Source organism: Pseudopipra pipra, chromosome 10, assembly GCF_036250125.1.
Source record: "Pseudopipra pipra isolate bDixPip1 chromosome 10, bDixPip1.hap1, whole genome shotgun sequence".
Taxonomy (NCBI): Eukaryota; Metazoa; Chordata; class Aves; order Passeriformes; family Pipridae; genus Pseudopipra; species Pseudopipra pipra.
This window is the reverse complement of record NC_087558.1, coordinates 22,019,425-22,045,299: the sequence shown is the minus strand read 5'-3', so window position 1 is coordinate 22,045,299 and position 25,875 is coordinate 22,019,425. Positions and strand designations below refer to the sequence as shown.

The window sequence follows — 25,875 nt, the reverse complement described above, 5'->3', positions numbered from 1 at the left end:
TGTGCCTCTGCAGATGTGTGTAATTGCAGGTGCCTGGGTTTCGCAGGGTTGGATGGCAGGGAGAGGGATTACTCCCTGAGGTCATGCTATGTAGGGGGCAATACTGTATAAACTGTCCTCTCTACTCCCTTGGGGTAATTTTTTTTTGCCCCTCTCATCTGGAGACAGAAATAGAGCATGTGGGGTTAGAGAGAGACCTTGTGAAAGTGAGTCTTTGAGACGAGGAGCAGGGGCCACGCTCACAGCAGTGTCACTAAGCGGAAAGGCTGTGCTGTGTCTGCCAGCTACTCCTGCCTGTTTGTGAGTGAACATCAAGTGTTTGGTTCCACAAAGGGTGTCGGTGATTCAGTATCCTTGACTCTGTTATGTGGAAGAAGTTGTTTTCTTTAGCCCCTAAGCTCTCTGGGATGCCTCCTTATCCTCCCATTGTAAGAAGTGATGTGTTTGACTGGGTCAGTGTGACCTGTGAAATGAAAGCTGCTGCAGTGTGTCCTCCCTGATCTGAAAAGTGGGATCTGAGAAAAAAGTATCCTTCTGCCAGGCACCAAAATAAACCAGGGCTGTCTGTGCTGACAGACAATACTTGCTTTAGCCTTCAAGGTCCTTAGGTAATCAAAAAATCCCCGAGTGTGTCTTGCATCTGTGCTGTTCAGTCTGTGTTGGTGTCCGGGGAGCAGAGCCTGCTGAGCTGCAAGGCTTGTCAGTGTTCCTGCAGGGAGGAGCTGCTGCCACCAGTTTTTGAGGGCAAAGACACTTAGCTGTTTAGGGGAGGACTTAAAACCTACTTTTATGTCACATATGGAGCCTCCTTGTCTCCCAAGTACAAAAAACCCCCAAAGCATTGCTGTACTCCCGGCACCCTGGAGTAAGCCCTGTTAGGTTACATGTTATGTTTATGCTTGCAAATCCTGTCTGCAGCATCCTGTGTCCTCACAGAGAGTTCTGATACTTGAATCTGGCTCCAGGTGCTCAAGGAAGTCAAACCTGGGTGCTGGGGTAGAGGGAGTAATGTGGGAGTAATCCTCCTGCAGATGGACAGTCCCATGCCAGCATGAATAACTCCTGCCACCCAGTCACTGAGGAGGAGAGAGTGTAGGAATAACCCACCTTTCTTGTGTGGAAAATGCAGCAGCTTTGTGAAGAGAATTCATATTGTTGGGTCAAGGAAACAGAGTGCAAAAACATAACAGGTTTATTTTCAATTCAAGCTCAAACATAGTATCATTTGGGTCATGCTAATGCTCACTGACATCTGAATCAATTGTGAAAATGTTGCTCCATCTTAGGACATGCATTTGTGGTGGGATTCACTAGAAGCCCCCCTTTCCTTGTGCATGGTTTTTTTTTTTTTTTACAAGAGTACAGCACCAAATAGTTTTTACATGATAATAATGTCACTCAGCTTGCTATCCAACAGAACCCCATCAGTTTTTAGATGCAATGTTGCATAGACAGATTGGAGTAAGGAGTGGTTGTTCTCCATTTTACTGTAGTTTTAGTTATGGAAACACCTGTATGCTTGAGATATAGTTACAGGAGAAAAAGTGTTTACAATACTGTAATATAAAAAGGTAAAAATGATTGTATTGTATATACAATTGTATTATTGTATATTGTAAATATTTATTGTATTTAAGAGTCAATGTAAAAAGCAATTTTGCAGTATCACTTAAATCTGTAAGACAATGAAGTGCACAAGGAAACTTCATGTTGTGTCTTCTTCCTAACACTTCTCTCTCTCCTGGGATACACAACTTGACTAAAGATGTACAGAAACTCAGTTTAAATATCCTGAAGTTCCTTGTGCCCAATGTTGCTGCTCAAAACCAGGGTGCACTTTCTTCGTCGGGCCCCATAACTAGGTGAATTCTTCTTGGAGTAGCCCTTGTAAGACTTTTCTTATGGTCCATAATTTGGAAACCAGTAATCACTCTTGGCTAAAGAGTGACCTATGGCCAGACAGTCAGTTGTTTTCTTCAATATATTTGTCTGGACAGTATTACTGAAACATAGGTGAGCTTTTTATCTCATGTCTTCCACTGCTGCTCCCTTCTTAACAGGATTTTCTGTCTCTTTGACCGTCTTCGAGCCCGTGGTCTTGCAAAAGCCTGCAAGTGTTGTCCTGCCATTGGTTGAAAGAACAGATTTTGCTGAAAGGATGAGTGATCTCCTAAAGCTGTGTTGGCCTGGGGCACGTTGGGAAGGTTGGTTCATGCAGGTGAGTGAAAGAACAAGGAGTGAGTATTACTGGGTCTCAACTTCGTATTTGAGGACGTGTGAGTAAAAGCTGTGGTTGGCGTTCTCGTGCACCATCACAAACACCTCTCTGCACCCCGAGGTGTTGCAGGTTCCCTCCCAGCAGCCTCTGTTGTGGGTGAGAGGGTAAGTGTTCTCAGCCTGAACCAGCACCTTGGCTATGCCGTGCATTTTGAGTTTGAACTGGACGTTGCGGTTGGCGGGCAGCAGGCCCGACAGCGGCTCCAGGATTTCGTAGTCCTCCATCCACTTGCTGTAGCTCTGGGGGAAGGCCGGCCACTTCACCTCCGTGTTCAGGCACGTGATGAGGTAGTTGAAGATGTAGTCATAGTTACCGGGATCCGACCTCTTCTTGGAGTAGATTTTCAGCACAAAGTTCCCGGCGTGCGGGAGGTGGACCTTGAGCTCGATCTGGTTCCCGCGGCGGATTTGCATGATGTGCCGCCGGCCCATGTCCTCGGCCAGGCCGCTGCCGTCGGCGTGCAGGGAGCTCAGCACGCTGATGTCCTTGCCCAGGGTGAAGGTGAGGGAGCAGCGCCCGTCGTTGGTGTGGATGGTGGGCTCGCGGTGGGACGGCCGCAGGAAGCCCTGGCGCTCCGAGAACCAGCTGGGTCCCACGGGCTGGTGCAGGTCCTTTGGGAAGCGCGCGGCCTCGTCCACGGACTCACACTCCACCACGTACTCCAACACGCAGCTGTAGACACCGTCCGAAGCCTCAGCTTTGGAGGGCTTGGCGAAGATCTCCAGCTTGTGCCTCCCTGTCTCCTGTGGGTAGATATCCAGCTTCATTCCGTGTTTTTTCAAAGTCATTAAACCGTGTTCATCTGTTCCCTTCAGCTTAAACGTAAATAACGTGCCAGAGCGGCAATCCACGGATACAGAGGCTTTTCCATTTACTAGGAAATAAAAAAAAAAAAGAGTGCATAGGAGTGTCAGTACAGTTTTTGCATGTACACCCTGTTCTGGGAAGGCTTATCTGTCCAAATAAATTGCTGCTTCTCTAACAGTAGAACAAAGAGCTGTAATTGGCAGGTCATAGCTTGGACCTGTGGCCCTCAAAAAGGAGTGGCCTTTGTTTTGGAGATGTGCATTTATCCTGTTCTGAGGTCTGAAATGGAGCTGTGGTCCAATAGAACATGAAAGCCTGTGTGAAATATAACTGAAACTGCCATCAGGCCAGGCTGGACGGGGCTTGGAGCAACCTGATCTAGTGGAAGATGTCCCTGCCCGGGGACAATCTTTAAGGTTTCTTCCAACCCAAACCATTCTGGGATTCTGTAATTTTATTATCAGCCCATGTGCTCGTGAAGGGCTTGATTAGAGGTGATCAGACCCAACTGCTAGTCCAGTAGCTGCTCCCAGGAGCTTCAAAGTCCAGTGTGTAGGTATGAGATACTCTGCCTCCCTGTGAGCCTGTTCCCAAACAGCTTGAAGACTTCATTAAGTCCTAAAATGTTGTTGACTCTGTTGTTGACAGAGTTTTAACTCTGTGTTCTCAGCACTCATAAATTAGCCATCCAGTGAAATTCCTGCAGCTCTTGGAAAATCTGAGGGACGTGATCTTGAACATGGGCCCTGGTGTTCAGTGGTGGTACCTGAGTGGTTTTATGCTAAAAGAGCTGCTGGGCTCGGGGTGCTCGGCATTCCTCAAGAAGGGCACAGCAGCGTGTGTTGGATGAGGGATGAGTGAGGGAAGCTGCTCTACAGCTGCTGTTCCATGGGGTATTACCTGTTTGGATGATGGGTGTCTCTGGGTGCGAGGCCAGCAGGCCCAATGTGTAGAAGTTGCTGCTGTGCAGCATGTTGTTCTCAAATTCCTTCAGCGTCAGGGTGGGTTTCAGGAGCTGCCAGTTACTGTTATCTGGGAAGTGATTGTTAATGAACAGAGCCGGGTGAGTCAGAAAGTAAAACTCATTGTACCTGGAAAAGAGGGAAGAAATTAAAGGAATATGAGTAATAGTAAGAACTGAATTCTTCCCCCGCAGCGATGGTGGGCTCGGCAGGAGGACGTTGGAGTGCTCTGAGCTGCTGACAGACTGAGATCGCTGGGTTTGAAATCCTCCAGGCAGAGAAGAAACCTGAGCTTTGGGATAAAACCCAGGTATTTGCACTTTCTCCCTCCTGAAGAAAGAGGGAGGCCCTGGGTGTTGATTGAAATGGATTCACAAAAGCTGTGAATCGAGTACCACGGAGAATTGCAAAAATCTGAACGAGTGATAAGAAGAACCAGTGGCCCTTTAGCAGGTTGTGGCTTGCTGCTCAGGCTGCTGCCTTTCTACAGATCATGCTCTATCCCCTGTATAGGCAGCCCTGGTACCTTGTCAGGGCTTTGGGTCTTCCTGTGGCACCTAAAGTTTGTTCCTGTTTGGTTTGCCAAACCTATCAGCTTTCTTTGCGCCTTCATGGTGTGTTTATGTATTAACCTAGAGAGTGGTTCTTTACCTGCGGGTGAACTTGGTGAAGGAATCATCAACAGAACCACTTCCCCAAGTGCTGTCCAGCAAATGCCACCTTCCTTCAATGTAGACAGCGTTCCAGGCGTGGTCAGAGTTCCCTGTGAAGGTCTGCCCGATCTTGTACCCGTATCCCTTGGCGTGTCCCGACAGCTTCTTGCACTGGACCCCTGCAATACTGAGAGGGAATGATAAGATGCAGCAGATCTGTTTTACACCTGGCAGGTACTTCTGTGGAAGGAAAAAAGGTGATGATGCCTGAGGTTCTGGGTAGGGCTGTTTGGGCTCTTTGTTCTTGCACCCTTTGCACACAGACTCAGAAGGAGCATCCCACTGGAGCTTTTGCCTTTTCCCTCCCAGTTTTTGCATATTCCCTCTCTTTTTGCCTGATGCACCATCAATTCAGCACTGTTAGAGGATGACAAAGATAAAGTGGGCTTAATTGCTCTCTGTCTTGTTACTCAGTGGAATCCCTTTGATGCTGTCCACAATTAGCCCATGTAATTATAAATTAAAAGTGCAGTCTGTTCCTCTCCTGTGACGGGGGGCCTGGTGTTTGACACCAGCTAAGGTATCTCAGACCTCACGGGACTGTGGATGCTGATTTAGTTTCCTGAAAGAGTGAGCTTGTGCTTGCCCAGGGTGGAAATGATTAAATAGTCTCTTTCTAAAAACATAATGAATACCTGCGTGGATGTGTAAATAAGATTTAAATAAGCACTGTGTTAATAAGCTCTCTGCTGATGATAGCAGTGGATTCTAACACTGGCATCTTATTTCAGCATTAATCTAAAATTGCTTCACTTGGAGGATTGTCTTTTGTGTAGGACAGCACTGACATTTTTCTTCCTTATTGAAAAGTGTGCTAAATGGAACAACTACCTTAAGTAATAAACTGTGCAGGCTTCTGAAGCAAGATTGTCTGCGTACCGTGGGTTTAGCTCAGGAGAAAAGTGATATTTATGGGGAAGATAATTAGCACGGCTGTTAAGAAGTTGAGGTCTGCTAACAGATACTGGCTGGCAATTGGCAGTGCAGTGCTGCTTGTAGGAAGGACTGTTTTTTCCATGGAGAGGATGCTGGTTTCGAGGGAAGGTGGGCACCTCAGCAAAGGAGGGGAGGGAGCAGCAACAGCGGGGCACTGCCTGTTACGTGGGTACCCAGAACAAATGTGGCCAGGCTGCAGGAAATGCCACGGAGAACCCTGGTGCTGCAGGGGGTCTGGAAAACCCTTGCCAGCCCACAGCCCCCTGTGAGCCAAATTCTATCGTGGAGCTGGGCAGAAAATCTGGAGCAACTCCACTGATGAGACTGGTGAGAGCTCGGATTTGCATGATGTAACTGAGACCAGGCGCTGGCCCGGGAGAACTTTAGGGAAGATTTGATCCTGGGAGTTTCAAGGAGCTAAGCACCATGTTCCCACTAATTTCATGGGGATTGGTGTCTAATCCTTCCAGGCTCCTCTAGACATTCTTGTTAGCTGGGATATTCAGAGGGAACATTAAGGGGCAGGTTCTGCCATTGGCTCTCACTGCTCTCAATTACAGTGAACGCTGGCAAAGCAGCAAGAAGAGTTTGTGCTTGGATGTGTTCGAAGTTCCCAGAAGAAAGGCTGGAGCATTTAGACAGTGACCTCTCTAGTAATAGGCAAAAATCCAGGCTTAAACATCCTTTAAAAAAGCAGTTCTGTAGTGGTGAAAAGAGTGATCCTGTATAAATGAGTTTATACAGATAAATTAAGCAGGCAGAGAGAAGAGATGGGGAAGGTCTCTAGAGCTTGTGGACGTGGCAGTGTGATGGTGGAAGATGGCCTAAATACGAACTGGACTGGAAGAACTGACTTAAGAAACATTTGGCAACATTTGCTTGGTGTAGCAATGAGGTTAAACACAAAGTTGCTTTTCTGCTTCAAAAAGAGTAGGAGATAGTCTGGATCTTGCTACAGGTAATCCCCGGCATTCAATGGCACCTTGTTCCCTTTGATTTTAGGTTGACTTTGATAATTTCCTCTAAGAAAGGAGCAAATCTGGCTTTTCCAGAGGGAGAGAATGGTTTATGTTTGTGGTAGGTAGGTGTATGTCTCTGTACCTGAAAAGAGGGAAAGATTCTGACTGTAGGAAACAGGAGAGGCAAGAGGCTGTGAAACCTGAATTATTTACAGGCTGGTTCTGAAGAAGGAGCAGCTCAGTGGGCTGATCCACTGTAGGCAGTGCAGCCAGCTTTTCTCCCAGAGGTGCTGCTGGAACCTCTCCTGGGAAAGTAATTGTTGTGCCTTCATCACTAATCCTGGTGAGTGAGTCTCTCCATAAATCCAGGCTGCTGGGTTTGCCCTAAATTGAATTTGTGAATTTACACTCCCTGATTCACTCGGCCGTGCTACCTCCTCAGGTTTGCTTGTCAGATGAGAAGCCAGTTCTTGATAAATGCTGCTGAAATATTGGTCAGGAGCCCATGTTTGCATTCATTGCAATCACATCTGATATTTGGAAAGTGATGTTTCATGGACAGCTTCCCACTGTCTGTGCCCACCTTTCCTCTGTGACAGGAGTCTCAGCTAATGGGAAGAAGTCAGGCTGCCAAAGCTGTGCTCAGAGGTGACAGAGTTGTGTCTGCAACAGGAATTGTTCCCTCTGGCACTGGGACAAGTAAGACTCAATCAGTGTCAGACATTGACTTTGACAGGACCTTTGGGGGGGACTCCTGGTGACTGGCAAATTGGGTTGTTTGTTCAAGTTCCCTCACAGGAGCTAGGTAAAAAAGGCATGATAACACACCTTTTTTCCCCAAAAAACTTGGCTCTGAAAAACCTCCCTGTAAGATAACTGCTCTTTGCCTCTTGTCTTTCTGCTTAAACTCAGTATAAGACTTGAAGAGAGCACAGGAAGAAGGGATGAGGAGATGCCTGTGCAAGAAAGGGGTGTTATCTGTGAGTACAGTTTTTCAGGAAAGGAGCTAAACATTTAGCTAAATGACAACAGTATTTGACAACATAATAGGCTGCTTGACTGGGAGGTTTCCTGAATCACATAGTGACTAATCAATCTGGAACTGAGGAATTATGAGTAAATCAACAGCACCTTTAAATAGTCAAAAATATCCTTGGCAAGATTAGTGCTTTTAATGAACTAAACATATGCTTTTTAATGAACAGATGCAAATTTCCTCCTCCCTCAACTGTTAATAACTGTTCCGTAAGATGCAGCTATAAATTCATATGTCACCATCCTATTTCCTTATGTTACTCTTTAGAAAGCAAGTTACAATATCACAGAATGGTTTGGGTTGCAAGGGACCAAATACATATCATGGGATATGTTGTTGGTTGGAAGCACTCTCCACTTCAGTATGTTGGTTTTCTTTAAACCTCTCTTTTCCCTGTAGCTTTTGTGGTGAAAACCTTCCCAAAACTTTTGGGATGGTGTGGAAAACCAGTTGTTACTTACACATGTGATTAATAACTGGTCTTTGATTTTTCCAAGGAAATCTTGTACGTGGAAGGTGCTCCCTGGGAAAGCCACCTCACAAGCCACCCTCTTAGGATTGCTGTAGGAAGTCCCTTCCAATCTCATGTCCCTGAGTCATCAGGTCCAGTTTTTTCTTGGACAACACTTCTGCATAAGGCTGGTCCCCAAACTCACCAGGCACCTTCCTTGCTTTCACTACTCATCCAAGGCAAACTCCTGGGAGAGGAGAGGTGCTGGGAGAGATGTTTCTCCTTGCTGTGGCATTTGAGGGTTGCCTTGTGCTACAGCCGTCTCCTTTCCTTACTGGATTGGAGGGATGTGAGGGAGAAGGGGTTTGGGATGCATCCATCTGCAAGGCCCCCGTGCTCCCTGCCAAGGAAGGGGCTGGCTCTTGTGTGATTTGTGATTGTAAAGTTCTATTGTGAGGGAAATTTATGGGACTAATCCCCAGTGAAGTCCATGAGGTTTTGTAGGCAGGAGAATGGCTTTTAGTCATTAAATGCCGGGGTAGCTATAAAATGGGAAGTGCATTATTGCCCTCAATGGTGATGCACCTTGAGATTGGCCTCAGAAAACAGCCTGAGTGTCCCTGTGGTGCTTCTGGAAGGGACAGAGATCTCCAGAGGGTTTTGGGAAAGCTCCTTCTGGGGGTGTGCATACCTCTTCCACGGGAGCACGTTGCAGACAGCGCTCCTTGTTCAAGTCTTGCTCTGCTTTTAACCTTCACATCCAGATACTCCAAGGAAAATCCTAGTTCTTCTAATCAAATTAGCTCCGTGTTTTCATCTGCCATTATGTTAATGCAATGCGAAGCTCAGCAGATGGCACCAAGTAAATTATGCTGGGGAGGGGAGTGGAGAGAGTGGAGGAGGGAGCAAAATTGACCTTTCTAGGACTTGCTGTTTTTCCACAGCATGGCTTGAAAGCTGAAGTTCCATGTCCTGCTTAAAGTCACATCAGTCAATGCAAAGGCAGACAGGATAGGCACGGAGATGACAGGGAATGTTAACTCTCCCTGGCACTGAATGTTTCTGAAGTTAATTTACCTGCACATTTGCTCGAAGAGCTCGGCGTAGCCCTCGCAAATGCTCTTCCCCATCTGAAGCACATCCTCGGCCTTGCTCGACAGCTGGCTTTTGTTGTGGTAGCCCACGACGTCGTATTCTGCAGGAGGGAACACAGGCAAAAGTTCATCCAGAGGCCTGGGGCGGTGGGATCGATGGGCAGCGGGAGCAGCGCTCGGGTTGCTTTTCGTCTCCGTGAGCGCGAGTGGAGAGAAGGGAGAGAAGGGAGCGGTGGCACGTGCTGGGGACAGTGCTGGGGGCAGAGGGAGGGCTCTGCCCCTCATCACCCTGTGCTCTAAGCCTGGGCTGGGGTTTAGCACTTGAATCCAAATGGGAGGAAAACTCTGATTTTTTTTTTTTTTTTTGGGGGGGGGAGGGAAGTGGGCATCCCCAGGGGTTGCCCTTGTGTGGAGGATCTACAGTCTCAGGAGTTCCCAGTAAAAACCAGAGCACTCTGCATTTGAAGGAATCAGACTGGTGTTACCTCAAAGGAAACCACTGAGCTTTTTGCATCTTTACATGCAATTTGTATTAAAAATACCTAGAAAGCAGCTTGTTGGGAAATACCCGAAGTGATCTGTTGCAAGTGAGTCATAAAATTTGAGAGTGGCTTGGGTTGGAAGGGACCTTAAAGCCCATCTCATTCCAACCCCCTGCCGTGGGCAGGGACACCTTCCACCAGACTGGGTTGCTCCAACCCCAGTCCAGCCTGGTCATATTAACACCTGGAAACATAAGAAGTTTTGATTTGTTGGAATGAATGCAGAAAAGCAGCACAGCAGGGCTCCCTCAGACAGAGCTTGAGGAACTGGTCTGGGAAGGTTAATTCAATGCCCACCAACCTTGGCCGTGTCCACAACCTCTTTCTTAAAATACGGATGTATTTTTCTGACAAAGCTCTCAGAAATGCTGCATCAGCTGCTTCAGCCTCCCCTCAGTGCTGGGGCAGGGGAAGGAAAGCTGGCAGCAGGCTCTGTGCCCGTGTGTGTGCTCTGATGAAATGCTGCCACTGCTTGTCTTTTATCCGAGGGGCTCGGCTGGTGCCTCCCCAGCGTCAGCTCTGAGGCGCTGGGACAGGCTGGCTGTTCCACCAGGGCTGTTCACTGGCCTCCAGCAAAGCCATGGAGCACTTTGAGGGGTGTGCAGAGCTGGCTGGCTGCACCCAGCTCTGTATTTATGCCAGAAATGGCAGCTAAAATAATGGTCAATGCTACCGCTGCATGGGGACAGCAACCTATCATGGGATTGAGTTGGGTGGGAAAAGGTGCCCAGGGAGCAGTGCTCTCACTGAGAATCCATCCAGGAAAGGAGTTTATATTGTCAGTGCTCTTCCAGGATAGATAATGTTGCATGATGAGAAAACCTCAGGATATATATACCTGAGGTAAACATCTCCCGAAAGCCTTCCTTCCACCCACCACATGGAACTAGCCCACAGATACAAACTTCCAGCAACAGCCTTATTTTCCATTGAGGATCTCAGCCTACCTATGTGGTGGCATATCCACATCCATATGGCTCGGACCTTTTCCAGCTCAGTCCGGGCTTGTTTAAGCAGGGCTTTGACGAGGTCCTCCACGCTGCTCTTGACGTTCACCTGTGTGAGGAGGAAGCACTGCATTGGTCATGGGGAAGAAATCTCTGTGATAGATCTCCTGTCCTCCCCACTCCCTTGTTATTCTGAAACCAGTGAGACCCCAACTGCCAGAGACTCCTCTGCCTCCCGTTTCTGTAACAATGGAACTACAATTCTAGGTCCATGTATTTTTGGTTATAGTTCACTCCTAGTGTGGGATCTCTTTGCTAATGTTTGCAGGGAAATGGTTTTTCACTTGTTTGGGAGATTTTGAGGCCATTGCCCCATAGCTCAGCCTAAGCTGGTGTCAGTTCTGGGAGCCAGGTTTCATGGAACGTCCCCGGAGGGGAACTGGGAGGAGGACAGAGGCAAAAGCAAGACTTACTTTTAATGCGTAGTCATCCAGCTTCTTAAATTGCTGCAGATCTACTGGCATGGATTTCAAAGAGGATTTGTCCCATGGATACGCTGGGAAGAAACGAGTTGTCATTGTTTTGGGAAGGGAGGGTGTGTTTTTCCTGGCTGTATGGTTGAAGAAGGGGACAGAGCTCAGGGAGGAATCCATCAGCGGGTGCTTAGGGAGCAGAGGACACGAGGGCACCCGCAGGAGGTCCCTGCCAGCTGCATGGAAAGCAGGAGCCATCCTGTCTAGTCTGCTAGAATTTGGGCAGTGCTGGAGTGGGAGCTGCCTCTGTGACTTTGGCACTGCATAACAGCATAGGAAATCCCAGGATATCGTATGGAGGGGCAGGAGATACAATGGAGAACTGGCAGGGAAAATCTGTGCTGTGCAAGCCCTGGAAAAAACTTCATTTCTTAAAAAGCACATAAAGATCTGGATTTGCCCAGGAGTTTTGCATGGTAAAGGGCCATGATTCTTCAGGAATTCAGGCCCATGAGGAATGTCACACTGGGAGCAGTTGGTCTGAAACAACTGTACCTCACTCTCTGTCTGTGTCTTTGCAGGCTTCAGGCCCCTGGTTCTCATCAGTGTGAAGAAAGGGTTAATAACTTGCCCTAATTAATGAGATAACTGATTTTTTTAACAGTCCTGGAATGAGCTGACAGTGCTGTCTCCCATCGGTGAGCCTGAACCTCAGCCCTCCCTGCTCTGCTGGCTGGTGAGAGGAGAACTGAGTGCTACAGCCATCTCTCCCCTGTCCTGTGCTGTCAGAGCCATTCAGGACTGAGACACTCCTCTAGCTCTCTCCACAGGATTGTTATTCCTCTGGAAAAAAGGATTTAAGAGATCCTGAAGTGCAGACACTCTTGTGTGACTCCTGAGTGCTGGGAGAGGTGAATGAACAGTGCAGTGGAGCTGCTGTTTGCCTGGAGCGTGGATTGCCTTGGGCTGGGGTTGGGCACAGCTGGTCACTTCAGCTTTATTTGTGACCCTGCTTAGGCAAGTGGGACCCCCCTCTGCCTGCTCAGCAAGTGCTGGGAGCAGGATGCACGAGAGGCTCCAAGAGCCTCCTGTCCCACTTGAGAAGCCAGCAGTGCCTCTGGAATCTGTATTCATCCCCTTCTCCCCCTCCAGCTCCCCAAACCAAGTCTCTGGCCCAGGCTCCAGCCCGCTGTGGGGGTGGCCAGAAGGTCTATTCCTGACTTGCAAAGGTGTGTTTTTAAGGTGAGCCCTGCTCTTCCGGGAAACCTCTGCCCCAGGGAAGGGTTTTGGGGACATCCCACATCCCAGTTCCAGTGCTGCCTGCCAGGTGGGACGCAGGCACAGGGATGTGCATGGGTGGCCTGTATGCCAAAATTTGTGTTTCTATATCAGGCTTGTTTGTTTATCTGTGTTTTCCCTGAAAAGGGGCTGACCCAAAGAGAGAGGAAGCAGATTTACACGTTTAAAGGTTCCCCCTCTATACAGCTTTGAAAATTACTTTTTGTCTTTTGGGAAGGGGATTTTTTTTTTTTTTTTTTAAATTTGGTTGTCAGGGTTGGGTTGTCTTTGCCAGGTTATAGAGGCACAGCTCCATGCAGGAGCGGGATGTGCAGTGATGTGCAGTTTAATCTGGGTTGTGTCTCTGCTGAGGAGCCTTCCCTGGCTGTGGAGCCTTGGGAAGGGCTTGGGCACAGTGTGATGTTCCCAAAGCCGCCCCCATCAGCCATCCCGACGGGCAGGGGGTTGGGAAGCTGAACGCCGCTTGTGGTAAAAGAGTTACCGTGCAGGTCTTTTGCTCCCGGTGGTCGCGGGGCCTCGGTTCCCTGGAAACCTGCAAAGTGGAGAAGGGAGCGTGAGGAGGGAAGTTGTCGGCAGGGGAGAAAAGAGAAGCAGAAATAGGTGGTTCTGGGGAGCAGGACTGGGTGGAAAAAGCTGGAACTGAGGCTCTTCTTTGCCCATTCCCTTGCATTCTGACATGGATGTCAGCACCCTGCGGAGCGTGCTCCGAGTCCCCTCCCTGCCATCCCACCGAGGCCACATTCCCCAGCAGTCAGGCATCTCCTGTTCTAGCCCAAGGGTAGAACATCAAACCCCTGCCCACCACGGCCAAACCCCCCAGGTGTGGAGGGGGGAGAGCTGAGCTCCAGAGCTGCCAGGCTATAACCCCACTGAGAGCTCTGCGGCCCCTGGAGGGTTTCTGAGGGACCCCACGGCCCCCAGACTGTCAGCACCTGCCTTGTGCCAGGGCTGGAGGAGGAGGAGACCCCACCCCACCCCAGGAGCAGAAGGATTTTGCTCCTCAAGCCGCAGGCATGGGCAGGAGCCAGCAGCATCTGCCTGTCAGGGAGAACGGGGTTGGCGGCCTCTCAGGAGCCTCCGAAGGGCAGGAGGAGCCCGCGTCCTCCTGGGAGCAGCTTCCCGGGTGAGGGATGGCTTGGAGACGTGCTGTGGTAGAGCAGAGCCTCACCTTTGTTGTTGTGTCCTCTCAGGCCAGGAAGCCGCTGGGAACCTGCAACAACCCGGCACGGTGAGTGGGATGAGCACAGCCCTGCCCCGGCTGCAGGGGCACAGCGTCCCCTCCAGGGAGGGAAGGATGCTCTCAGCCTCTGCCAGGGCTTAAAGCCAGGGAATGTACCTTTTTCCAAGGAGAGTATCCTGATGGGTTTGAGGGGGGTATCCTCAGAATGAATCTCCACTGTCACTTGGGTTCCTGGAAGAAATGATGATAAACTCCCTAAGAAATGGAAAACTAACCAGGATTTGGAGGAGAAGGGCGGGATTGCCTGCTGAGGCAGCTCTTAACTTCAGACAAAGCAGCAGCTCTGGTGATTGCAAAGGTTTATCACCATGTTAAAGAGCTCTTGATGGAGCTGTGGAAAGCAGAGAATCAATGTCTTTCATTGATTTTTCTTGGAATTAAACAGAAAAAGGCTTGGAGCGATGAAAATGGTTTGACTTGTGATACTAAAATGTCTGGCAAAGGCCTGTAAGAGGCAGTGTCCTGGCAGAGCCACATCCAGTTGTGCCATGATGCTCCAGAACAACCTCCTGTGGAAACTGGAGCGTGGTCTTTAAAGTTCCAGAGAGAGAAATACAATGAAAAAAGTTAGGGAGTGTCTTATAAGAACTGCATCTTTTTTTTTGACAGAGACTGCATTTTTTGGGCAGGTATTTCGGGAGGTGTTGTAGCCCCTGAGATTCCCTGGAGGAGCACATCGTGCTCCTGTTTCAGATCAGACAGAGGTTACTTGGGAGACTGAAGGTCAAGATGTTAATGCACCTTGGGGCTGCCATCCAGTGATACCACCTACAATTTTATCAGGAATCTCATAACATTTGGGGTTTTCCTTGAAAGTCAGCTCTTGGAACTGGCTAATTAGGTGGGAATCTGCACTTTCATCAAAGAATAAGTTTTACCATGGCATTTAACTTTAGAAAAGTGAGGTTTCTCCTGGGATTATGCAGAGAGGTTTGATGTCCTTTAAGCTCCAAAAGCAGAAGGTAAGAAAAGCTGTAAAACCCCTGAACACTAGAGCTTGACCCCAGTTCTGGGGTGGTGCAGGTATCAGGGTGTCAAGATCACAGCTGGCTGGTGTGTTTTGTCAGTTAATTCAAAGAAAAGTGAAGTTATTTCTCAAAGGGATGAATCCTGCAAATGGTTTGATTTCCTTAAGGTTTTTTATATTTTCAGGGGTCCTTTCCTATTTCTCGTGATTATTTTACAGCTTTGGGTTTTTATGGGTTTTCTCACCAACTTCCAATGTCTCGGTTTTTGCCCATATATTAAAATTCTTAGTTTTCAAAAAACAGACTTGCCATTGAAGAATGCCTTCTCCCAGTGAGTTTAAAAGTCATTTAACAAATGAGAAATGTAATTCCACAGGAATTTTTCAAAGTTCTACATCCCTTGCTTTAAAAACTAATGGTATGAAATGGTCACTGATGCTTTTATGACTTTTTTTTTTATTATTCCTGATCAAGACATCCTCATAAAGAATCATAGAATCATGGGATGGTTTGGATCAGAAGAGACCTTAAAGCTCCTCTTATTCCAACCTCCTGCTATGAACAGGGAACCTTCCACTAGACCAGGTTGCTCAAAGAAACACTTGTTCTTCTCCTTGTGCTGTGTGGCCAGACAAGTCTTTGGCCAGCAAGTGCTTTGTGGTTGCAGCTGGCCCAGGCTGGGGTTTCATCTCCCTTTTGGGGTATTCTGAGGTTATTTTATTAGAGAAAAAGCTTGTTGGCAGCTCACTGGGGGTCTGCTCTGTCTCTTGGGTCACGACTTACCTTTGTCAGAGCCCGAAGTGATGGGTTTTGTCTTGGGTTTTGTCTGCTCCCAGGGCTGCCCGGAGACACGCCAGCCTGGTTGCACAAAGGAAAACATCTCAGTGCCTCGGGGAGAGCAGAGGAGCCAGGCATGAAGGGAGGTTAAATCCGTGCCCTTGCTCAGCAGCAAAGTAAGTAACGACCCCAAAAACACAACCCTGTCCTCCAGCTTCAAAACCCAGTTGCTCATGGCCCAGGGGTGCCTGACCCCACTCCAGGGGGATGTGCCAGCCCAGGCTGCTGCTCAGGGTGCAGGTCAGGAGCTTGGGCACGGGTGTTTGAAGGGGTAGGTGGGAGGAAAGGACAGCGCTGGGGGCTTGGAGGTGAAGTGTTGGTGTGGTTTTCAGTGTCATTCTCATCTTCATCTGTCCCCTGTGGGAGCCCCTGGCTGTCTCTGCAATGCTGGCTGGCCTGGGAATCCTTGGAGCAGAGGGAGGTGTGGGAAGCACCTGGTGTGCCCGGGGCAGCACAGATCTGCTCCCCGGGCTGTGCTGACGGCAGCAAATGCCAGGTGATACTGAGCCCTCATTCCCACACTGCTCCCGTGCTCCAGCCTTGCCAGAGGCAGGGTGCATGTTGGCCAGGGTGATCCCTCGCTCTTTTCCAAAGTGTTGTGGGATCACCATCCCACCAGCCAGTGGAGACCAGCACCAGAGGAACCTGGATTTCACAGCTTGTCCAGGTACCTCTCGTGCTGTGTGGCTGTGACAAGGGTCAGCCCCAGAGTGATGGGATCTTGTGGAGTGGGGCCACAGCCCCTTTGCCTCAGTGGGCTTTGGGATTACATGCTTGAAAATATTGTGGCAGCACCAGGGGTGTCAGAGGCTTCATCAGGACACTAATGTGGCTGATTGAAGGGGAATTCATTAACCTCTGCTGTGCCAGAGGAGCCAGAGCTCCTCTGGTGTCTGAATTCCTCAGCAGTCCTCACAGGGGCTTAAACAATGCCTAAGGTAGAGTTGCGAGGGAAGGATTCCCATGTGCATCCTAAATACTCCTGCCATTAATTCAGAGTGGGAAATGATCAATAAAGACCATCCTCTCATACAGGAGGCTCTGACTCTGCTCTGCAGCTCTGGTTGCAGACCCTCTTGAGCATGATGGAGGGAGAGAGTGCAGAATATTTATTTACTTCCCAGAGCGGAGGCTTTTGTTACCTGGTTTGTAAAAACCCTCAAAGTACTGCCTTGCCATGAAATATTGCTTGTTCCCAGACTGTGAGCACCCTCCAGCCACCACTGATTTCAGAGGGACTTGGGTCAGGGCTCCTGCTGAGCATTCTGCTGGGAGCAGCCGTGGCTTTTGCACGCTGCTATTGTGTGGCCTGTGGAAGCAAAGCTCCTCCTTGGTGTAGCTAAAATCTACTGTCTGGTACCATGAGAATTAAGTGTCTTGCTCTACCTTTGCCCACGGCTTTCTCTGCTAAACACCATGTTAGGCTTAGACTACCAGGAAAGCAGGTGGGATGGTCTGACCCCTTCCCTGAGAACTGCTCTATCCCCTTGCACTACAGTCCTGGGGTCATGTTCCTCCTGAACTGCTTCAGGGCAGGGGATTGGGAATTGGCAGGGGAACATCCAGGGCTAGCAGTCACGTTGTTCCTGGATAGGAATCACACCTGCCTTGTGCTCAGTCTCTGAGTGAGGGAGATGAAGAAAAGACTGGTGGATAGATGGTTGAGACCCCAAAGGTTCCTCACCTTCCACATCCCAGACCCTGCCTAAGCTGTGTGAGTGCTGGGGAAGTCTCTGGAAGCTCTGTCTGCAACCTGAGTGATTTGGGGCACTGAATTTCCCCTACCATCAGCTGACTGTGAAACGTAAGAGCTCCGTGTACCTGTAACACGAGCGAGCTCTGTGGCAGGACAGTCCCTGCAGACGGGTGTGTGGGGGCTTGGCAGTGCCACAACGTCCCTCCTGCCCACGGGGCAGAGGAGAGCATGGAGGGGGCGCTTCCCATGGCATGTGGGAAGCCCTCTGTGTGCCTCCACTGAAGCCCCCTGGAAAGGGATGGGTTGGTTGAAGCACATTTGTGCTCCAGAGGCACAGATGGGTGCTGAGGGCTTTGGGCTGTGTGTGTTGGTTTATCAGTAGAGAGGGACATTCACATACCGTTAAGGTCTCTCCTCTGAGGTGGCTGTGATCTGCTGTTTCCATTGCCATCATCCTCCAGACCTGTAAGATATAAACAGGAGATTGGCAGGGTGTCCTCCTGGAGTGAGGTGCTGGCACTGTCTGGAGCCAGGCACCCCAAACCCTCTTATGTAACCCATCAACCCAGCTGAACTCAGGTGTCATCGGGATCCACCCTCCCTGTCTCATCTGCTGCATTGGGCGCAGTTCTTGTTGCTAAATACTGAGAGGCAGAAAGTGCAACAGTCCAGATCTTAGTCACTTTGATGGGCAGGTGCTGGGTGCTGTGTTAGATGAAACATGAACACAACTTTTGTGATAGCTTTGCCTATCCTTGTTAGCCCGGGACTGGTTGCCTGAAAATCCAGCTTCTCCCCAAGGTTTTAGAGCAGGAATGTTCCTTCTCCTCCCTTTACTTCTGCAGGGAGGGTCCCCTTACAGTTGCAGAGCACAGCCGTGGCTTTTTGGAAGACCCGCTGCAGGATAGGAGCTGGGCCAGGGACGCCGTCCCAAGCTGCAGCTATAAATGGCTCAGGACAGTGATCGAGACAAAGCCCGGGCACACTGCAGACAAAACAGTTTTACCCTGTACTCCGGTGCAGTAGGTACCGTGCGGGGTGAAACGGCCGAGCCCTCTCCCTGCTCCCCTCGCACAGCCGGGAGAGCCCGTGGAGGCACCTCGGGGCCACTGCAGGGCACAGCAAGGTGCAAACACGGTCCTCGGATTAGTGCCTGTGCGTGTCCCCTGCTCCTCCTGCACCCCGGGCTGCGCGCCCCGGAGCCGGACCGAGCCCCGGGCATTGCACGGGCAAGGCTCCGCCGCACCGGGAGCGCCGGCGCGGGCACGCCGGGCTTCTGCCAAAACAGCTGCACGTCTGGGGGTTTGCAGCATGTCTGCAAAGAGGAGAAAGAAGGGGGGGAAGCCCAAACCCCGCTGCAAAGCTGCTGCTTCTCTTTGCCGTCTGCGCCCGCCGCCCTCCCCGCCTCTCCCCGCCGCAGGTGGGACGTTACCTGCGCCTCGGCCGCCTCCCTTGTGCCCCTCTCGCTGCCCCTTCTCCTTGCTCGCTGCCTCCTCAGGGCGCACAATGAGCAGCAGGTTGATGGTTACTGCACTGGGGTCTGTCTTAAAGTCCATGGTACCCATCAGTGCATGGCCGGGGCGCTCCCGCCGAGCTGCCGCTGCAGCGAGCGGCCGGCTTTGCTTCCCAGCCTTGGAAAGGCGAGCGCGCTCCCGCCCAGCCGCAGCCCCGGCCCTGCCAGCTGCACCATCAGGGCTCTGCCAAAGCCGACCCTAATGAAGAGGTTACAAGTCACCTTTGAAAGGAAATCGCAGGAGGGATCCGTTTCCTAAAGCAGAGGAAGGAGCTGCGTTTTGGGCGGGGGGGTCTGGTTTCAGAGCGTGCCCCCGGCTCCCTCCCCTCGCTGCCCTTTTCGGCTTTAAGCACTTGTCTACACTCAAATCCCCCAGCACCGCTGTTCGCTGGGGGGGATTCGCTTCCCGGCGCTGGCACAAATCCTTAAAAGGCTTTCTCTTTGGATCCTGTCCCCCGGCAGAACTCAAAGGATGCTTAGGAGCGTAAATAATAACAATAACTGCGGCAGGAGGGCAGCGGTGGGGCCAAGGGGCTGGATGGAGAGCAGGCACGAGCCTGTGCAGCAGGGAGGATGAGTCTTTGCAGGGCTGGCCGGTGTGCAAAGGGACAGCAGTGATGGAAATTGCAGGATGTAATCCTAACTGTCCCAAAGGATCCAAAAAACCCAGCTCCCGCTGCCTCATCAGCCCTTGAGCCCGGCTCTCTGGGGTAGCTGGAGACGGCTGATCAAAAAGGAAAGCCCTGCAAATCCCTGGCTTTCTAGTAACTGTCCCAGCCTCCAGGAGAGGGGACATGAAGGGTTACAGTGCAGGTTAGCAACTGGGCTCAGCTGGTCCCTGCAGGTCGCAGCAGGGGCTGGCAGGGACAGGCTTTCTAATTTTACCCCTGGCCCCCGTCCCGGCCGTGCTGCCAAACCCCCGCTGGCTTGGCCGGGGGTCCCGGGGGAGCGACAGCACCTGTGGGCTGAAGGGCTCTCTGGCAGCTTTGGGAAGGGCTGCAGGAGGCACCCACTGGCAGAGAGGGGGTTCGGGAGCTTGGCATGGGCGGGGTGCTTTTTGTGGGTGTTGCTTTTCGGGCAGGAGTGAGAGAGCAGTGGGCTCTTCTGGCTGCGCGTGGGGAAAGTTGTTGTCCTGGATCCACAGGCAGGAGCTGGTACTACTACCTGGTGTTATGTTACTATGTTTGGAGGCACGGGTTTTCCCCGTGGATCTCCATATAAATCCTGTTCCCTCCCCATCTCCTGCCCCTGTGCTGTTCCTGAGCCCCTTCCAAAGCAGGGACAGCTGATACGCCCCCGTGCTCGCCTGCAAATCCAGCCCTGAGCAGCTTCTCAGCATATCCAGAAATAGCGTGCGTGACCACGGGGAGCCTTCCTCCACCCAGCTCTGCTGGTGCATCTTTGCACCATCCTGCACCCTCTGTGCCCCCCTGGATGGTGCCACAGCATCCCTGCCAGGAGGAGAGTGTCAGGAATGGGATGTGCGGGTAACCCCCAATAATGCAGCGAGAGTTCCGTGTCGGGATGGATGATAATGTTGTCGTTAGTCCAGGTAGTGGTTTTGTTTTTAATTTGCTCGTTGGAGTGGTTTCAGGTTCAGGGGTTTCTAGTTCAGCTCTGGCCATGAGGAGCTGGCTGGAGGTGGTTAAACCTGGTGAGGAGAAGGAGGGCCAGATGCATGCTGAGCTGTGCTGGGCTCCGCCAGGCAGACTTTCCAAGCCATCTGGGGCTTGCCCGTCTCCAGGTCCCCAAGATTTATGGCTGGAGTGACTTTCTAATCACACTTTTGCCATCTGCCTGTTGGCCTTTAGCACTCCCCTCTCACCTGTCACTGAGCCCTGCAGCTCCTGCCTGTTCCTGCCCAGCACGGAGCACCCTTTCCTCCCCAGCCACTCATCTGGGGTGCAGCCCTTGGCCCTCTGGGCCCTTCTCCCTCATGTCCCAGGTGGGACAGTCTGATCTCCTGAACTACTCATTGGCATGGCTGAATCCTAAATCTGGTCTCCCCTCAGCCCTGCACCAAATTCTGCTCTAAGCCTCTTCCCTCTGCTCCTGCCTCCCACCCACAGGGATTTCCCTGTGTGTCCTGGCTTTGCTGCTCCTCTAGATCTGCTCTTGCCCTCATTCCTCTCCAGCTCCAGAGAGGTGGTGGCTTAGTGACAACACAAAGGAAAAAAGTCTGTCTGGGGATGTTGGTAAAAGCAGGTTTTCAGGGGTGCAGCCCCGGCCATGCTGGGACCCTGAGCCAAGCTCAGTGTGGATGCTCTGGTGGCACCAGCTGAGGTTGAGCTGATGTGTTCCTTCCCTGGCAGCTCTGAGCTGGAGCCTCCACAGCCCAGCACGTGGCGGTCACTGCTCTGGGGGCTGCTGGCACTTTCCTTCCTGCCAGGCTGTAAAATTCAGTAGAACCTCATTTTATCTCTCATCCTGGTGAGCTGGGTGCTCCTGGCCCGGCTGCCCATGGGCTGAGCTCTGCTGCCTTCCTGTGCCGGCCTCACCTGCATCCAGCCACGTGTTCCCAGCACACTGACAGCATCTGAAAGGAGCTTCTGCTTTCCTAGAAATGCCAGTCCTCAGGGAGAAGGTGGTTGGTTTTTGAAGGCTCTTTTGCATTTTCTTTTCTTCTCTTTTATCCTCTGTTTTTTTCCTTGAGAGAGGAAAGGGAATATTTCTCACAGTGTTTTTCTGTGCATGCCGTGAGGAAGACACAGGCTGTGCTCGAGGTGGGTGCTGCTGCCTCCCTGACAGCAGGGAGTCCTCCTGCTCCAAGAAGTTTCCATGGCCATGAATTTCCCATGCACAGGAACCCCCTTGCTGGCCTGAGATAAGGCAATGACCAGCAAAATCTTTCCGTGGGCCAGGATATTTTTGAAGGTAAAATATTTGCATTTTGAGAAGGAAAAGGAGAAAGCCTGTTAATGCCATGTTGATTTTCAAATAAACGCAGCTCACTGGACTTCCTGCAGGATTTAAAATGTTCACCTAAATCCCAGGGAGGTCAATTAATGGCTGGAGAACAAGAGCTGCTATCCAAGTGCCATGATTACATGTATTTACCACATGACTGGCATTTCTCCAGGGGTGATGGGGGGGAGAGAGAGACAGTATGAATGTAGAGCAAGAATTAGGTTATTTGAATCCCGCTGGGTGGAAAGGGAAATTACAGGCTGTGTTCCTGGGAAAGGGTTTTAACTCTTGTGCAGGTGTTTTGCCTTTGCAACAGTCTGTAAAGCCTGTGGGTTGCAGAAGGTGTGGTGGGAAGATATCCTGCCTCCACTGTGCCAGAGAGGGGCTGCTGGACACCTTAGTCCTGCCAGGGCTGAGATTGAGGGTGTCCAAGTGCTTTTCCAAGGCTGTTGTAGATACTGGTAATGGAAAAAGTGCTAGGGTTGCCCTTCTCCTCAGAGCATGTTCTCCTGAGCTGCTCTAGCTGTCCACCTCGGGGGGATGGTTATATCCCAGTGCTGTGGGGTCTTCCCACTGTCTGGAGAGGAAGCCTGGGCACATAACTCCATTGGAGGCAACACCAAAGTCAGGTTAAGATGAACCCCCGTTAATGTACTTTGGTACTGACATCCTTGATGACCCTTTTGGGTCATCATTACTCATTGCTTAGAAACCTTTGCCTTTCATTTGGCACTTGCGGCTTCTTGGGTTGCGACGAAGAGTATCCCTGTTTCTCCCAGCCATGCTGTCCAGGAAGGAGTTAGCAGTGTCACCTCCAAGCTGGAGAGCCTTCAGGCAGGGGCTGTTCCCTGTTGCTGCTCCTCCTCTTCTGAGCCCTTGTCCAGGGCCAGTGGTGCTGCTGCATGTGCAGGTGTGCCGGTGGCTCCTGTGCTGTTCTCCCTGCCCTTCCTGTCCAGGTCCCATCCCAGCATTAGCCTGGCATTGTTCACCATCCAGGAGGTGGGTATTTTCCCAGTACTGTCCACCCAGACCCCCAAGATGTGTCTCCTCCTCAGAACTGCTCATTCAGAGCCCATTATCACGTGTGGATATATTTGTAGTCCGGGGGTTGTTTTGTTTTTTTCCCAGGCATTGCTTTGCACTTGCAGACGTTGAATCTCAGCTCCTTGCAAGTTAACTTCGGAATGCTGGGATGCATCCATGGCGGGTAACACATTACAATTGCACTCTGGTGAGTTTTAATCTGCTCTCTTGACCTCCCTGCCCTTTCTTCCTCTCTCCAGCAGAGCTGCAAGACGCTGCCCTTATTCTCCTCCCGGCGTTTTCCATCCCCAGGCTGCTCAGACTGTTCACTCTGCAGTTCTGCTGTGTCAGCAGCTGTGCTTTATGATTTAAGACGGCAGCAGAACTTTCCACTGAACTATAAGCCCATGTATCCAGTTTCCTGGTATCCACACAACTGGGAAGCTAACTGATGGCTGGGATAGCCCTGCTGGAGAGGTCAAGGATGTGTTCAGATGACAGGGAGACAATGAGGGTCGGCACAAAACCGAATCGAATGGCGCGACCCCCAGGGAGCGACTCGGCTTTGAAGGTGAGTTCCACCTCCTGTGGGGAAATAACTGTCCCCAGCTGGGCAGCCTCTGGCAGAAGGTACTGCATCCCAGGGGAGATTGCTGGGGATAAAAGCCAAGCCTGATTGGCCCCTGGCTTGTGATACAGCACAGCACTCCTATGAGGGAGCCTGGGGACACCCTGCCTGCACAGAGGTGCTGGAAGCAGCTGTGTGAGGAGCACGGAGCAGGGTGAAGAGTGGAGTGTGGCTCAGGGAGAGTGTCACAGCTCTGTGCTCAGAGAGAGCACTGCAAACATTTCTGCAGGTTTCTCCCACTTTCCCTTTTTTCAGTGACAAGTGACATTGCTGTGATGGCCACTGTTCTTTGTTCCTGAAGAACAAGCCTTCAGCAGCTGGAGATTCGGCAGATGCTTTGCTAAGGTTTCTTAAAAACAGAAAAGACCAATGTGGATGCCCCATGGCAGAGACCTGCAGGAGTGGCTGTGTGTCCTCAGCCACCTCGAGTCACACTCTGGCAGGGAGCTCCTCCTTCCCTGGCAGCTGGATGGGGCTCTGCTGGGCAGGGTGCCTCTGTCCCAGCACTTAGGCTGCTGGAGGGAGGGAAGGAGGGAGGGGGCTGCTGACAGGACATTGGCCACCAAAGGCTGCCAGGCTCTCCAGAGCTGTCCTGCCTTGTCTGTCTGGTTGACCTTCAGCCCTGCTGCTTGGCTTGGATTTGCTGCTGGCCTTGCTGGATGAGGATCCTGGCTGGGCTGCACACGGTCATTAGACATCAATTCATGGGTAGTCTTCAAATAACTCATCCTTTGAAGGCAATGGGGGCCAGTACGACCCTGCAGAGGATTTAGGGATCCTTTTTCAAGGTGTCCTGGTAACCCAAATTATCCATTAGCTGTGCCCTTGGGCAATGTGTTTTATGATCAACCACTTACCATAAAACTGCCCTGGGACATGTGGGTGATGTACGACACCAAGTGCATCTGAGATGGGCAGCATGGTTATAAATGGGTGAGGAGACATAGGTGAAGGAATGGGGGGGAGTGGAAAATATGCTCTAACTGCTTACACCAGCATTAAATATGAAGGGGGTCTCTCCCCCAGAGCAGACTGGCTTTCTCCACATATCCCTCCTCTGAAATTCTGGCTGTTGTACTGTGCAAAACTGGGGGATATTGTAGAGCTGTTCTTTCTGAGAGTCCCCCAGAATACCCAGGCAGGTTTATTTTTGCCCTGGAAGTCTATTTCTGGTTTACTCAGGAGGGAGCCTTGCCCCTTCTAATTAAACAAGTGGCATGGCACTTCCTGGGAGATGCAGAAAGTGCTATTTTTTTGCATTTTATCAACATCTCTCTGCTGCAGAGATGAGCAAAGCCCTTCTTGGTGACCCAATAGACAAAGCAGTTATCTCCTCTGCCCAGCCAACCTGGTATTCTCTGATACAATGACAAAGGTAAATGGAAAGCAAGTTTGGAAAAAGTACCTGCAGCTCAGTGTGAGTTGTGGTGTTTGAAGGAAAGTGGACATGATAGGACTGAACCTCCAAACCTTCCTTCCTGAGATGCCATAAGAGCAGAGCAAAGTTCCTTAGGAACTTTGCCTGCAGGTGGACAGGCTCCCTGGTTGTGTTTACCTGGAGCCAGAGCTAAAGGACCAGAATGGTCATTTGGAGGCAAGATCATGCAACAGTTCTCACTGGGGTTATCTCTTCCTAACCCAAGGTACCAGGATGCTGTGGAAGGGGCTGGATGTTCTCATGGTGGTCCTGGACACGTGAGCTACTGGATGAGCTGAGGACACAATGGTGGCAATGGAAGCAAGTTTGCCCATGACTTGGAGAAGCTGTAGAGGTAGCTGCCTCTCGTCTTTGAGAAGGTCTATCCATATTTGCTGCTGTGTCAGGAGCAAAGGCTGCACCTTCTGGCAGTGGGAGAAGCCCAAAACACCAAATCATTTCTGCATCAGCCAAACCTGCCAAAAACACCTTTGCCAGGTGCCAATACCTTCCAAAAAATCCTGCCAAAAGTACCTTTGCCAGGTATTTTGCCACCAGCTGGGAAGAGCCGCTTGGCTGGTTCCCCAGGTCGAAGCCCCCAGGCATTTGATGTGCTGCTCCTCAGCAGCCTGGGAGTGCTTTGAGAGGAGCCAGACCCCCTCTCAGTTCCCATTGCCCTTCCAAAGGACAGTGGGAGATGAAGCTGACAGCCTGTCACTCCGACATGGACACTGCACCTGACTGGGATGAGCATCTCGGGGTTGCCATGGAGATGCCTGATGGGAATCTCTAACTTTTCATAGTCCTGACAGAATGCAAACATTATCAGTATTAAGACCTAAGCAACGTTAACAGCGCTGAAATAGATCCCTTCTGCTTGAGGAGGCCAAAAAGCAGTCAGGGAAGACTCTTCCCCTCAGGAGGGAATGAACTCACCTGTGGAGCTGGGCTGATTGTCTTGTCCAGTCACTGCTCCCATCTCCACGTGAGCTGTTGGAAATAGGAGAAAACATTGTTAGACTCTTTCCTGGAGCAGCTGACCAAAAATCAACCATTATGCTTTTTGCTGTGTGTGCACAGTTGCAGGAAGCTGAGACCAAAGGGCCCTGTGGGTCTGCGAGATGCACAGTGCTTTGTTTGGAGAAGGAG

The 25,875-nt window shown here is 50.9% G+C and overlaps 1 protein-coding gene across 2 annotated transcripts; it reads right to left on the bottom strand.

The window, feature by feature from the left end:
• Positions 1–1,174: 1,174 nt before the first annotated feature.
• On the bottom strand, positions 1,175–25,716 carry KY (kyphoscoliosis peptidase). Of its 2 annotated transcripts, XM_064666662.1 has the most exons (13): positions 25,663–25,679; positions 18,671–18,950; positions 17,639–17,701; positions 15,489–15,563; positions 13,834–13,908; positions 13,666–13,707; positions 12,979–13,029; positions 11,199–11,281; positions 10,726–10,834; positions 9,220–9,337; positions 4,699–4,887; positions 3,986–4,176; positions 1,175–3,152 (listed from the first exon to the last, which is right to left on the bottom strand). In XM_064666662.1, the coding sequence occupies exons 2-13, from the start codon at positions 18,801–18,803 to the stop codon at positions 2,245–2,247; spliced, it is 2,037 nt and encodes a 678-aa protein (XP_064522732.1). In that variant the 5' UTR covers positions 18,804–18,950; positions 25,663–25,679; the 3' UTR covers positions 1,175–2,244. The 2 variants fall into 2 exon arrangements, with proteins under 2 accessions (XP_064522732.1, XP_064522733.1); XM_064666663.1 differs by lacking the exon at positions 18,671–18,950 and having other exon boundaries at positions 25,663–25,716.
• Positions 25,717–25,875: the final 159 nt, after the last annotated feature.